Source organism: Annulohypoxylon maeteangense, assembly GCF_022496945.1.
Source record: "Annulohypoxylon maeteangense strain CBS 123835 unplaced genomic scaffold GGS22scaffold_36, whole genome shotgun sequence".
NCBI lineage: Eukaryota > Fungi > Ascomycota > Sordariomycetes > Xylariales > Hypoxylaceae > Annulohypoxylon > Annulohypoxylon maeteangense.
The window spans coordinates 17734-31717 of record NW_025953283.1 but is presented as its reverse complement, the minus strand read 5'-3'; the positions used below and the strand labels follow the sequence as shown (position 1 = coordinate 31717).

General features: G+C 47.4%; 5 protein-coding genes and 1 non-coding gene across 6 annotated transcripts; 4 read left to right on the top strand and 2 right to left on the bottom strand.

Moving 5' to 3' along the window:
- Positions 1-1527: 1527 nt before the first annotated feature.
- On the top strand, positions 1528-4035 carry GGS22DRAFT_193799 (putative hydroxymethyltransferase; the record flags this gene model as incomplete). The annotated part of the gene is made up of 1 exon (XM_047965420.1): positions 1528-4035. The coding sequence occupies one exon, from the start codon at positions 1528-1530 to the stop codon at positions 4033-4035; it is 2508 nt and encodes an 835-aa protein (XP_047813720.1).
- A 385-nt stretch (positions 4036-4420) lies between these two features.
- Positions 4421-6339, bottom strand: GGS22DRAFT_176426 (succinyl-CoA synthetase-like protein). Its single transcript, XM_047963413.1, has 5 exons — positions 6000-6339; positions 5830-5858; positions 5612-5738; positions 5449-5537; positions 4421-5384 (listed from the first exon to the last, which is right to left on the bottom strand). The coding sequence occupies exons 1-5, from the start codon at positions 6164-6166 to the stop codon at positions 4795-4797; spliced, it is 1002 nt and encodes a 333-aa protein (XP_047813719.1). The 5' UTR covers positions 6167-6339; the 3' UTR covers positions 4421-4794.
- Positions 6340-6618: 279 nt separating this feature from the next.
- Positions 6619-8751, top strand: GGS22DRAFT_176421 (26S proteasome subunit P45). The gene is made up of 4 exons (XM_047963412.1): positions 6619-6854; positions 6916-6975; positions 7078-7887; positions 7941-8751. Exons 1-4 carry the CDS (start codon positions 6852-6854, stop codon positions 8445-8447), a joined length of 1380 nt encoding a protein of 459 aa, XP_047813718.1. The 5' UTR covers positions 6619-6851; the 3' UTR covers positions 8448-8751.
- A 149-nt stretch (positions 8752-8900) lies between these two features.
- On the top strand, positions 8901-11114 carry GGS22DRAFT_176419 (DUF500-domain-containing protein). Its single transcript, XM_047963411.1, has 2 exons — positions 8901-9865; positions 9968-11114. The coding sequence occupies exons 1-2, from the start codon at positions 9301-9303 to the stop codon at positions 10786-10788; spliced, it is 1386 nt and encodes a 461-aa protein (XP_047813717.1). The 5' UTR covers positions 8901-9300; the 3' UTR covers positions 10789-11114.
- On the bottom strand, positions 11024-11129 carry GGS22DRAFT_t142. Its single transcript has one exon. It is a non-coding gene; the product is annotated as a tRNA-Met (tRNA).
- A 738-nt stretch (positions 11130-11867) lies between these two features.
- GGS22DRAFT_176417 (PLP-dependent transferase) lies at positions 11868-13981 on the top strand. Its single transcript, XM_047963410.1, has 2 exons — positions 11868-13043; positions 13101-13981. The coding sequence occupies exons 1-2, from the start codon at positions 11986-11988 to the stop codon at positions 13612-13614; spliced, it is 1572 nt and encodes a 523-aa protein (XP_047813716.1). The 5' UTR covers positions 11868-11985; the 3' UTR covers positions 13615-13981.
- Positions 13982-13984: the final 3 nt, after the last annotated feature.

The following is a 13984-nucleotide window of genomic DNA, read 5'->3' as shown; positions in this document are numbered from 1 at the left end:
CTTTCTTCCTGTGTAGCCCATCCACGAGGAAGTAGGTATCGATGTTATGGGTTTGGAATGCTGATCCTAATGTCGTTCTTCCTACGCCGGCTTCAAAATCACGATGGCTGACTTCTTCCTGAGGGGCAATCTCCTCGGACCCAGACACAGATCCTACCTTACGGCATCAGTAACATATCGCACGCATGCATTTCTACCAAAATTCATTTCAACATTAGGTAATTTATAAATACGTGCAGATGAGAATGGTCAAACCGAGTACTCCGTAAGTCTAATGCCAAGTTTAGTACATAGAGTACCTATATCGAGACCGGGTAACTAGGGGGTCAACTCAAGACTCTGAAGAAATACCTACCTATCTATTAGGTTACGTACATAACACGATTCTGTACCTACCTACCTACAAAGTCACGCAGGTATAAGTTTTACGATGTCATTTCGCAACGAAGAATACCTAGAAGTAGGCAAATGTATTTCCAAGCAGACGACGCTGTGGCTGCTCTAGGCGTATCGCCACCAGCTGAAAACACCGTCTTATGGCGTTTCTTTCGTCCAGAACGGCTGCCGTGTGACCTCGGCATACCGCCGAAGTGTCCGTTCCCGAATCCCCTGTCTGTCCGTTTTCGCCCATATCTCTTCTTGAATTGCGTACCCAGTATTCATTACGTCTGAATAACCCAGCAATATAAAAGCGGTCCAGTCGTAGAATTGGCTGAGTCACAGGAACATATTACGGCGGTCAATCGCATGTAAGTAATATACCACTGGCAACCTACAGATCTCGTCTGCTACCGTCAATTACCTACAGCTGAAACTTTTTTTGTGCCAAGCTTCACCGATGTTAGACAATTGTACCCATAGTGCGTCAAATCCGCCACGACATTCACATATGCCATGACAGATACCTTCCCGAATAGCTTCGTCACAGCTGCTGTGCAGCGGGTTGCTGCCGTAACCGTGAGGATGGGTGGAGAATATGAGTGAGATTCAGATATTCAGAACCTGTGATCTTCTTGGTGGCATAGGAAACCATGCCGCACTGTTTTGACCAGAATCAGGATATGAGGAAACGTTTCTTCTAGCTCACCAATGTTTACTGTTTAATCTACTTAATCGTCCACCTCTTTCCTAACTATATCTCAGGTAACCAATACTTTCACGCTTATTGTTTCCACCGGTAATGTTGGGTGACGATGGCTTCATTATACGGATGACGGGAAAAATACATCCGCGTCTTGTGAGCTACGACCTATCAATGCAGCACTAGGAAAACAGTTTCGAGAATTTTGGTCAAATCATAGACCGCTCTATAGGATGGAGGGTAATTACTACGGTATTCGATTCCAGCGACCACACGATATCATAAGGACAGATTCAAATATATAAACAACTGGCTCCCTCTGTGTTTTTTGTTAAATCTATGTCTCCACCCAAGCAGCAGCACGACTCGGAAACTTTTACTATTAATCAGATAAACCAGTACCTATATCATCATCGCAGCTAAACTGTCGTCCTTTCCACTTCGTCATGTCTCGAAACATCATCTGCGACGTTGACTCCCCTAGCCCCGATATTTGGTATGGAACACTTGTCGTCAGTAACATTCGTTACGATGATGATACCTCTGTGACTATCCAGAAATTATTGGGTCTCAAGTTCAAGTCACCCAAGGCGACGGGTAAGATTACTTGCGATGTATCCCTTACTTCCTACGAGGCGACAAAATCACAGGTATATCCTAGTAAACCCAGCGAAGACGTGAACGATGTCACGGCACAGGTTCATTTTACCGAGCCGCACACATTCGTACATGACGACCACCTCACTTTCGGTATTGTTGGTGACTTGACGACTGACCTTGACACCTTCAAAAACTCATTCAAGCTTTACGCCGAAAGTTTACCAAGCGGAACTGTCATAGTCAAGGTTGCGACAACCCCTGACCCGGCGCTAACGGATGCTCAGCAAGTCGTGTACCTTGAGAGGGATGGTACAGAAGATACTATACTTGCCTCAGCGCCGGGCACGACGGAGTCATACACAGTAGAAGCTTACAAGTACGATGTCAAGGCTGCTGACCTAGCCACCTCGGACGAAACCACAGTGGCCTCCGCTCTAGCTTCACCAAGCCAAGTAGAAGTCCAAGTAGGAGGGAACACAGACATAGGCGTGACTTATGGTGTGGTCCAGAAATACTCTGCCCTTGATGTCAGCATCGGGGCTCTCTCGCAGCCAATCACCACAGAACGGCTTCATGTCAAAGTGGTTGACGACAACAACGCTACATGGTTCGATGACTTCTTGAGTCCGAATGGCACGAAGAAATTGCGACGGCTTCCCGTCTCGGGAAGCGTCGATATCAGCGCTCAAATTACTCTCAATGATGTAAAGTATAGCGCTGCTCAAAACGTACAACTTTCACAAAGCCTTATTCGGGTCTCCATCAACCAAAACGATATCAAGGCAGAGAATGTCGACACCACTGGTTTCGTGGTTCTACCCGTCGAGATACAAACAGATGCCACAGGATCTGACGTGTCTATACCCATACGCTTCGCTTCAACAAGCCAGGATGTCATCTATAAGCAACAAATCAGCATTGCCTCAAACTCTGCCAAGTTTGACGTACCAGTCGCCCCCGGTGATTACATTGTCAAAGCTGACGGTTTCATTATAGATTCGACTGTTTACGGCGTCCAAGCTCCTGCTACGCTCACCGTGAACAGCGATGGAAGCACTGTTCTGCAGCTCACGACTCAGAAAGGGGCAAGCCTAGCCGTCAGGGGATTCCCAGATATTCTCAGCTACGGCGGGCTTACCGATTTGTATGATCTCTCCGGAAGCGATTTCGTCGCAGCTGATGCATACGCAGCTTTCAAGTATGCTGGGAATGATGGTGCTGGCGACTCAGACCGCTACTTAGAAGATGACCCGGCTACTAGAAAGACGATTCAGCTCGCGGAAGCTGCGGCGAGCGAGCTCAAACATCCGGTACTACCAATCATGATCTCGTACACGGTTAATCTATCCCAAGGCGATGACTTCACGCATCTCCAGAACAAGGATGCTCTCATGTACAGTTTCGGGAATTTGATATTATCCATGAGTATAGCCAATAGTACGGCTACACAATCCGTACCTGTTGGCTACATTGTCAACCCGGACTTCCTCGGGGAGTGTCAGAAAGGACCTACCGGTGAGATGATCAAGCCTGAATACGACATGGTCGTAAGAGAACCGCTACAGGATGCCCTAAAATACCGAAAAGTCGACGCCGAAATTCCCGACAGCGTCACCGATACTCTGAAAGGATATGTCGTTGCTGTTAACTGGTTGATACGAACTGTTGCCCCTAAGGCGACATTCGGGTGGCAAACCAATCTCTGGGGTGTTGGGAAGTCGGACTGGATTTATAAGAAGGATGACCCGACCGGTCCAGCTGAGATGGCCAAGGAAACTGCCGATTACGTCAAGACTCTTGGAGTATACAGCGGCGACTATCGCCCCGACTTCTTAGCCATCGACCGCTACGAAGCAGATGACTTCACACAGAGAGCCTACGGACCCGGTTATTGTTACGGCCCATATGAATGGGATCGGTTCTACGACTTCTGTGGCGCCCTGAGTCTAGAACTTCAAGTCCCCGTGGCGCCGTGGCAGATCCCAGCAAGCCGCATCCCGGCTCGTACTGAAATTGTCAATGACTTGGAGACAGACCACTGGGGCAGTGGCGGCACTTATATCTTCGGGGATCCCGCCATTGCCTCAGACTACCATAACATCAACCCGCAGATTCTGGAGATTACGCCAGCTGAGATTACTACGCACCCGTCCGTAGAGGACATCTTCGCTTCTGCCCCGCCGTTCGACCTGAGCTATCCAAGCTATGGGAGTTTCCCCCTGCGTGGTATCTTCACCGTGCTTCTTGGAGGAGGCTCAACTACCGGTATCGTCAAGTCCATTGGCAAGACGGGAGAATGGACACAGTCTAAGGTGCATGATTATATGGACAACCCGGTTCCTTTGTCTTACTAGGCGAATTATTGGGAGCTAGCTATAGTGGAGTTACCGAAGGTTTGGTAATTGCTGCCATGAAAATATTTCTAAAAAGGAAAAAAAAATCAAAAATCATTAAGGTTCTACCTCCTGGGAGCAAAGATCAACATTCATTAATATAGATAACTAACTTCTGTCGTTCTTTATTAATTCTTTTGGGGGTTTTACAATTGTGCCACTTGTCATCGTTTTCTTCTTTTTTGCCTCATAATGTGAGAACAGGGGTTACTACAACTTAGGTACCTAGGTAAGTACCTATATAACATAATTCCTATCAAATTGTTGTGGAATATTTCTCTTAAATAATGGCATTTAAATCCTTGTTCATTGTTGTTTAAAGTTTTGAATAATTCTGAAAGTTTACTCTCACATATCTCGCTTTTAATGTGGCGTATCTTAAAGCTTTTGCAGACATTAACTCCGTCAGAGTAGACTTGACACAGGACACAAGAGTTTTGAAGAGCATTCAATGGTGTGACTTTGAGTTTGTCGGGGAGACAAATATAACAAGATACAATGCACTATCCGCCATCCGCCATCCGTCTATCGTAGAGTTAAGTAAAAACACACAGGATGCTTTCCTGGCAAAAATGCAGTCCAGCTTACCACCGGCACTCGTGCTTCGATATGTGCTTCCACATGGATACAGCATTACAAGTCTCCCGGCCGTTTAAGCTCGTCAAGGCTGTAATATATCTAGTCAACCGCCTCTTTCTATCCATATAGGAGACATGTTATTTATAGTAGATCCCGTTTAACAAAAGCCTCCCTCATAGCACGTCCCAGACCCGCAGGTGAGCGCTCTACTACCACGCCAGCCGCTTCCAAGGCCTTGATCTTAGAGTCCGCACCACCCTTCCCGCCGGACACAATGGCACCGGCGTGACCCATCCGTCGTCCTGGGGGTGCGCTGATACCGGCGATGAAGCTGACAACGGGCTTACCACCGTTGACCGTGTTGTTTGCCTTAAGGAAATCCGCGGCATCCTCCTCGGCAGATCCACCAATCTCTCCAATCATGATAATGCCGTCTGTTTCCTCATCTTTCAAGAAAACGTTGAGGCAGTCGATGAAGTTAGTTCCACTGAATGGATCACCGCCAATACCAACAACGAGGGATTGTCCAAGGCCGGCCTGGGTGGTCTGGTTGACGGCCTCGTAAGTCAGTGTTCCGGAACGAGAGACGATACCAATGCGGCCACGCTTGTGGATGAAGCCGGGCATGATGCCAATTTTGCACTGGCCGGGGGCGATAATTCCAGGGCAGTTAGGGCCAACGAGACGGGTTTTGGACTGCGACTTGAGTATATCGGTAATGCGAACCATGTCTTCGGGACTTGGTCAGAAATAATGAAAGCTGGGATGGGAGTAAGAGTAAGCCGAGGAACTCACCATGCTGAGGAATGCCCTCGGTAATACAAACGACGAGGGGGATTTCGGCAGTGATAGCTTCTTCGATACCAGCAGCGGCTAGGGGGGGACTAAGAATGAATTTTGATCAGTATCTCCAGCTCAAGGAGCTCTCCATGTTTCACATTGGTAACTCAGCACTTACGGCACAAAAATAGCGGTAGCATTTGCGCCAGTCGCCTTCACAGCTTCACTGACATTGCCGAAGACAGGGAGACCGAGATGCTCTTGGCCAGCCTTCTTAGGATTTGTACCTCCAACAACCTTAGTGCCTATTTAGAGATAGCTGTTAGATATTTGTTCCTTCACATGTGAAGCGATGATCGTAAAGATTTTACGGTGTCGGATATTGGACGCATTTACCATATTCGATAGCTTGTTGGGCGTGAAAACTGTAGAGAACCCGGTATTATTAGCATGTGAGTCTTTTCCAAGTTTCAGGTTACGTCAAGATAATAATAATATTAACTCGAGTCTCCCGACGACGATATCTATAAATCTATAAATCTAAGGTGAGAATGGCTAGCGCTTACGTTCCCTGCTTTCCAGTAAACCCTTGGTAGATAACCTTTGTGTCGCCGTTAATGCGCAAATTATCGATCGTCTGGGAGTAAGGAGATGTCGAGGAGCTGTAGGCTCGTCGGGAAAGTTGGCGCAGAGAGGCAGCGCCTGGCCGCAAATGTCTCGATATGGCTTGCATCTTGCAGCAATTGATCTATAGGAAGCTTAAGGGTAGCTTCCGATAGATTAAGAGCGGCGAGTGTTGGTGTAAGGTAGTAGAAGGGGGAGAGTTTGATTTGTTCACGACTATGACGAGAGGGAAAAAAGGTCAAGCTTCGTCTATCAAAAGTCAATTCCACCGTTGTAATACCGCAAACTTCAAAACTGGCAACCACTGCCAGGTGGGCACGCCAGTAATTGCACATGCACTGGCCACATGCGCCGAATTTAGGTAAGCAGTACCAAGGTATTTTCCCGGGCTGATCGGGATAAGTACCCCGGTACATTCCGATCTATCGTCCATAGATCATTTACAGTGTGCACTGTGCCATGGTACTGTATTCAGTATCACAAATTGTGCATTATGTAAGCTTTGCATGCACGCGTTTCCCTTGGGCGCCTGATTTCTCTAGGTAGCGCTAGACCTTGGAAGTTAGAACCTTGAACTATCAACGAAGCTTCAATCGTTCGCCTCAACTTCTAACTTATTCATCATCCATCCATCCGCTTACTCTCAACCTAACTTCATCGTCCACCCTCCGCCAACTTATGGAAATTTACGTTTTTTATCTAACTTGTTATTCCTAATTGCCCATCAGCCATAAAGCTCATCGCCTATTACCTCATCCAATTCTTAACCCGGCCTGGGCAAGTAGCTTGTCAAAATGGTAAGCTTGCCTAAATATAAAGATCACTCGTTTGTTTATGCCGTGCTAACGTTACGCATAGGGTCAAAACCAATCTGGAATGGGCGATGGCCGAGAAGGCCGAGACGAAAAGGATAAGAAGGTATGTTAATAGATATTCTGATGGGTTTGAATTATATATATTCCTTAGCCTTAGCTGCTTATTTCATTACGTCCAAATTTCTAATGCGATTTTCGTCAACAGAAGGATAAACCAAAGTACGAGCCACCACCTCGTCCAACGACCCGTATCGGGCGCAAGAAAAGAAAGGCTGCTGGCTCTTCTGCTGCAGCTAAGCTCCCTGCCGTCTACCCAACTAGTCGATGCAAGCTTCGCCTGCTCCGAATGCAGCGCATTCACGATCACTTACTTCTCGAGGAGGAATTTGTTGAGAACCAGGAGCGCTTAAGAAAAGCAAAGGCCGCAAAGGATAACACTGGCCCCGCCCCCGATCTTGATGCTCCCGACCGGATGGCCGATGAACGCGGACGGGTCGATGACACGCGCGGCAGCCCGATGGGTGTCGGCACACTCGAGGAGATGATTGATGATGACCACGCTATCGTTTCCAGTACTACTGGCCCCGAATACTATGTCAGCATCATGAGTTTTGTTGACAAAGACTTACTCGAGCCCGGTGCTTCTGTCTTGCTACACCACAAGAGCGTTTCAATCGTTGGTGTGCTCACGGATGATACAGACCCGGCTGTCAATGTCATGAAGCTTGATAAAGCACCAACCGAGTCTTACGCCGATATTGGCGGATTGGAGCAGCAGATCCAGGAAGTAAGGGAATCGGTTGAGCTACCACTTCTGCATCCCGAGCTGTATGAAGAGATGGGTATCAAGCCTCCCAAGGGTGTCATCCTCTACGGTGCCCCGGGAACTGGAAAGACATTGCTGGCAAAGGCTGTCGCCAACCAGACTTCGGCCACCTTCTTGCGTATCGTCGGAAGCGAACTAATACAGAAGTATCTGGGCGATGGCCCGCGACTTGTCAGGCAGCTTTTCCAGGTATGATCACGGTACACGCTTTATGATCTATTCCTATGCTAATTATATGATAGGTCGCAGCCGAAAATGCCCCTTCAATTGTCTTTATCGACGAGATTGATGCGATTGGTACGAAACGTTACGATTCGACATCCGGAGGCGAGCGTGAGGTTCAACGAACCATGCTGGAGCTGCTCAATCAGCTCGACGGTTTTGACGACCGTGGTGACGTCAAGGTGATTATGGCAACTAACAAGATCGAGACGCTCGACCCCGCGTTGATCCGACCTGGACGAATCGATCGAAAGATCCTCTTCGAAAATCCTGATCAGAACACAAAGCGCAAGATCTTCAACCTTCACACCAGCAAGATGAGCCTGAACGAGGATGTCGACCTCGATGAGTTTATTAGCCAAAAGGATGACCTCTCCGGAGCCGACATCAAAGCGATTTGCTCTGAAGCCGGTTTGATGGCTCTACGTGAACGTCGTATGCGTGTACAGATGGCAGACTTCAGGGCAGCGAGAGAAAGAGTTCTTCGTACGAAGCAAGAAGGAGAGCCTGAGGGTCTGTACTTGTAGTGTATTGCGTGTATTCTAGGGTCGTTGAGGGCTAGGAGTCGACCACGGCGAATATTCGTGCTCGAGATCGGAATAGATGAAAATAGGGGTCCCTGGGACTTTATTTACACATTATAGTTTCCCTGCTGGACAAGTGCATCTCCCTGAGAATACCTTGACCTCTTTATTTTCCGATTATCTACCTAGGTACTTACCTATTATTGTGTCCTAAAGGCTGTGATCATACCAACTAGGTGTCGTTCTAGAACTACATTAATACGAGAGGTAACCTCTAGACGGAGCTAGGAAGTCACCTACATAGCGCACTAACTAAATGCATGCAGGTAATGAATTTAGCATTGAAATGGGTTGGATCCAGTTATAGACTAAATCTATGAACCCAGGCTAACAGGCAGCTGCGCCTACCTTAGGAAGGTACCTTCGCGTGTGGCGATGACATCAAACCTGGGAAGTCGTCACCCCCGCCATTATATCAGATCGTTTCTCATGGCTGCCCGACATAAACGTTGGAAGTATCTAACACTTACCCCTAAACTGTTTGCCATCCAATTAGAATCTTACAAGGCAAATCTAATTATCTGAGCCACCGTCGTACGTGGAGCTTTGATCAAGCTACCAATCTTCTATAACAATTACCATTTGCGCTCTATTAGTCGGTGTCGCTCTACTCCAGACCTCGGAGTCATATAATTCTACGACCTTTTCCCTCCTTTTTATTTATTTACTTTCTTCAAAATTAGGATCCCATCGTTACCCGTCGACTTTCACTTCGCTATAGTATTTTAAGAATACTGAAACTTATTAATTACACTTGAATGTTGTAACTAATAGTTATTATTTAAGCCTTTTTACGATGAGCGGACATCCGAGCCATTCACCCCAATCTGGGGATCCTCATACTTTCTACGCCGAGCTCGTCGGCGATATTCCACAGTCCTATCCAACACCACCTAATCAACATCAACAAGCACAATTCCCACCTCCTCCCCCAGGACCACCACCATCAAATGCGAAACAGCAGTACTACCCGCCCCCGCCGCCTGGCCCTCCTCCAAGCCAGGCACATCTGTCTAATATAGATCCAAATGCGCCGCCGCCTACGTATGAGGAAAGTGGGGGTAGCGCTGGCTTTACGTACTCTGACGAGAAGATTCCAGTTCTTCCACCTCGTCCTGATCCCCCACAAGTCGCGCAACCTCCTCCCGCCACGGGGGCCTCTATTCCTCATACCGCTACCGGTACCGGTGAGACGTCTGAGCCTTCAAAGTCAGGCTTTGGACGCAAACTTTACCAATGGGGAGTCAAAGCTGGTGCGCCGATTAACAAGTTAACGAACATGCTTGGGTCTGAGGCATTCTGGCCCACGAGCATGGATAAAGAATGCGACAAGGCAGCGCGTATCTTAAAGAGTTTCTGTAGTACGTTTCCCCTTGTATCCCGATTTCATATATGCTTCTCGAGGGGAAATCTGGAAAGTTTCCATTGAGAGAAGTGGCGCTAACATGTCCGGTGTTCTACAGAAGATGGATTTCAAGAAAGCGGACCAATAAAATCATCGAGCAGCAGTATAAGCTCGGGCGGACCCAGCAGCAAGCCCAAGGTCTTGGTCAAGATCCCACAAGCAGCGATCGTTAACGCTAAGGGCCTTGCTATCTTCACGACCTTCCGTACGGGGTTCCATATTTCGGGCGCAGGCGGTTCCGGACTTGTCGTTGCGCGCCTACCGGACGGCAGCTGGTCACCTCCAGCCGGGTTCTTAGTTCACACATTAGGCGCAGGACTCATGGCTGGGCTCGACATTTACGATTGCGTGTGCGTACTCAATACTGAAGCAGCTGTGGATGCTTTCGCGAAGCCGCGCGTGAGCTTAGGAGGAGAAATAGCAGTCGTCGCCGGCCCCATAGGCGCGGGAACCAGTATCGAGGCCGCGGTAGGGAAGAGCGTCAAACCCGTCTGGAGCTACATGAAGAGCCGTGGCTTATACGGTGGCGTGCAAGTCGACGGTACAGTAGTAGTTCAGAGGCCAGACGCCAACGCTGAGTTCTACGGGGTAAACAAAATCGCGGTAGAGAAAATCTTGAGAAACGAGGTTCCTGATAATAGTCGAAAGAGCAATTCCAAGGGACCAGTATTATGGCCCGAGGGTGGGAGACAGCTAATGGAAGTGCTAAAGGCTGCCGAAGGGAAGGGCGCTGACAGCAGAGTTATGGATCAACTTGGAAGTCAACCTACACCCGGCGACTTAGCATCTACACCGATACCGTCGCCGTTACCTTCGCCCACTCCTGAGCAACAAGCACAACAAGATAAAGGTGGGAAAGATAAAGCGAGGTATGCTTAGGTTTGGGGGGGGGTGCAATGACCTATACCAGGCGATAGGTAGGTGGTTATGAGCTGAATAAAAGAATGAAAGAATAGACAATATTTAATGCCGAGTGCCATCTGAATTTATCATACGGTTCGTAAAACCAATTACTACACCTCATAAACAATAATAAAAAATAATGGTATTGCCATTAAAAAATAAATTGAAACAATAGGAACCTTGGAACCCAAAGACAAAATAAAAAGCTAACTGTCCTCGGTGAGGCTCGAACTCACGACCTTTGGATATCCCAATCTTTTGAAGATTAGGTCATATTTCTATGAGACCAACGCTCTAGCCAACTGAGCCACGAAGACGACTTAGGAAATGCTCGATCAAGGCGAGGTATCCGATGTTTTTCCTGTTCGGAAACTAGAACTAAGTTTCCTATGACGAAGGCTACCAATTAATAGCCTCTAATTAATTGGAGGTAATCCACTTGACAAATAGTCCTCTCGACCAAAAACAATAGAAAATCAGATGGTAACTATTCTCATCACAAGCAAAAGAATAGCAAAAGAATAGCAAAAGAATAAGCACCACCGGCTTAATTCGAATTGCCTGTTCAGTGAGCCGGTAGCGCTTATTCTATGCAAGATTGATCTTTAAAAGGGCATATATATAAACATGTGTACCTAGGTAGATACCTATCTAATAGGTAGGTAGGTACATGTAAATGCAAGCGTCAAACCGCAAGACATCCAAGGAAATTGATGGTCACATTGTGCGGGTTATCAGGTTGCGCATAGATAGGTGTCTAGGTAACTAACCGTGTGGGAGGGACAATCCGGACTCTGATTAATATCAACTGATGCGCATTAATATACCAAGAATAGGGGTTACTTTATAGGGTCTCTTTAGGTGGGTTACCCCTGAAGTGTTCGACCAGATGTAGGTACTAGGTACCTGTAACTCCTAAGAGATCTATTCTGTAACCTCATGATAAGATCACTTAACTCTACGGTTACATGCCACATACCTAAGGTAATGGTCTTGATTAATATTCGAAGAGTGCCTACAAAGGTACCTACCTACCCAGTATAAATCATTTCAACTTGGAATCCTGGAAGTAGGTATATGATGACGTCCTTGTCGTATGTTACCGTTGCGCCTTTTCTCACCGAACTAACTTGAATAGCCAAGTAGCTCAAATTCGGGGTCCGTAACTCGGAGATGCAATGCATCGAAAGCCGACTTTGCTCCTCTGTGGCTTGCTTTAGTCGTTGTCGTCTTTACCATACTCATCTTTACCGTTTCCCCAAAGTTGCACTTTCACTATCTGGACAAACCAGGAGACGTTCATTTAACGTAAACTTCATATCTTACTCGAAGATGAGCTCAGATATTTCAATCGTGGGATTGAAAGGACCTTCGACGTTAAGTCCAATCAACCTTTTAATTGGTCGTCCGTCGCCGCGTCTACAGGCGGCGGACAAGTTAGCGGCCGCCTCTCAAGTTGTGCTATTACAGCGCGAAAAATCGGACTGGGCTTTAACATACGGCCCCGATCACGGCGAAGACGAAATTCGCGAACATGTCGCTACATGGCTCAGCCAGAAATATCGGCCTGCGCCTGGTCCCATTACCCAAGACCGCATCATAATCACGAATGGTGCCTCGGGAGGACTTACAGCAATTCTACAGAAATTTACCGATCCCCTGTACACGCGTCGCATGTTTCTCGTAGAGCCTGCCTACTTCCTTGCCATTAACTCCTTTTTGGACGCAGGTTTCGGTCCGAAAATGCAAGGAGTTCCTGAGGACGACGAGGGCATCGACCTTGAGTTTCTGCGACGCCAGTTAGAGAAGGAAGAGTGCAAGTACGTCGATGGTGCTCAAATTTCCGGGGCGCCAGCCACCAAACCCGAAAGCCTTGGATATAGAAAGCTTTACAAGTACGCTTTATATGTGGTGCCGACACTATCTAACCCGAGCGGCAAAACGATGTCACTGCATCATCGCAAAGCCTTGGTGGAGCTAGCACGTAAGTACGATATCCTTTTGATCGCAGACGATGTCTACGACTTTCTCGCTTGGCCGGCCGACGACAATATCCCACATAAGGATATGGAGATCCCTCCGAGGTTGGCGGACATCGACAGACAGATGGGTTACACGGATGAATGGGGCAATACAGTAAGTAATGGGTCATTCTCAAAGCTAGCCGCTCCTGGCCTGCGAGTCGGTTGGTGTGAAGCGACTCCAAGTTTCGTCTACGGCTTGTCTCAAGCGTAAGTGAAATGTTCTCTCAAACAGTCTCGATGAGATTCTTATAACTCGGGTTTCAGTGGAGCGACGCATTCTGGTGGCTGTCAAAGTCAATATACATGTTACTTGATCGATCACATGCTCGTGTCCGGTATTCTAGAAGACCATGTGCAAAATACATTAATTCCAATATACCGGAAACGATACAATATTCTAGTGAATGCTATCAAGACTCACCTTTACCCACTTGGAATCAAGATATCTACCGGGTCACCTTACGAAACTTCTGCCCGAGACGATAAAGGGAACCACATCAAGACTAAACTGGCAGGGGGGTTTTTCATGTATTTGGACTATCCGGACAAGGAAACCTTTCCACCAGCTGCTGATATCGTCCGAGTTGGTGGGGATAAATATGGCTTGAACATCGCGCCGGGTGAAATTTTCGTCGTGAACGGAGACCCCGAGAGCATGAAGAGGGCAAACGCAAGTTGGAACCGGGGGACTAGACTATGCTGGGCATGGAACGAGGAAGATGAAATTATCGAATCTATCCAGAGGTTGGCAAATACTATCCAACAATTGACAAAGTGACGACATGCCTTAAAACGGGAGAGGGAGAATTCTAGCGAGATCTTAACGATAGGTAGACGTATTTTAAAGTACATTTGATGGCGAAGCCCCTTATTCATCCCCATACTACCTAGTATGTAGTTTAAGAGGGCTCCGACGAATAAGGGCACCGAGGAACTATGCGAGGGTTTCTCCTTGTGCCACCCATAAGGGACTCATGACTAGAGTACCGAGACATCCCAAATCTTGTGGCTTGAAGAACAGCTGTACACCACTCAGAATATCGAATACAAATAGTCCGACCAGCCAATCGAATTGCATGTCTGCGTAGCTTAGATAATTAATCAGGGATAAGTCAAGAGAAAACATGAAACAATATCGCATCCCCCGC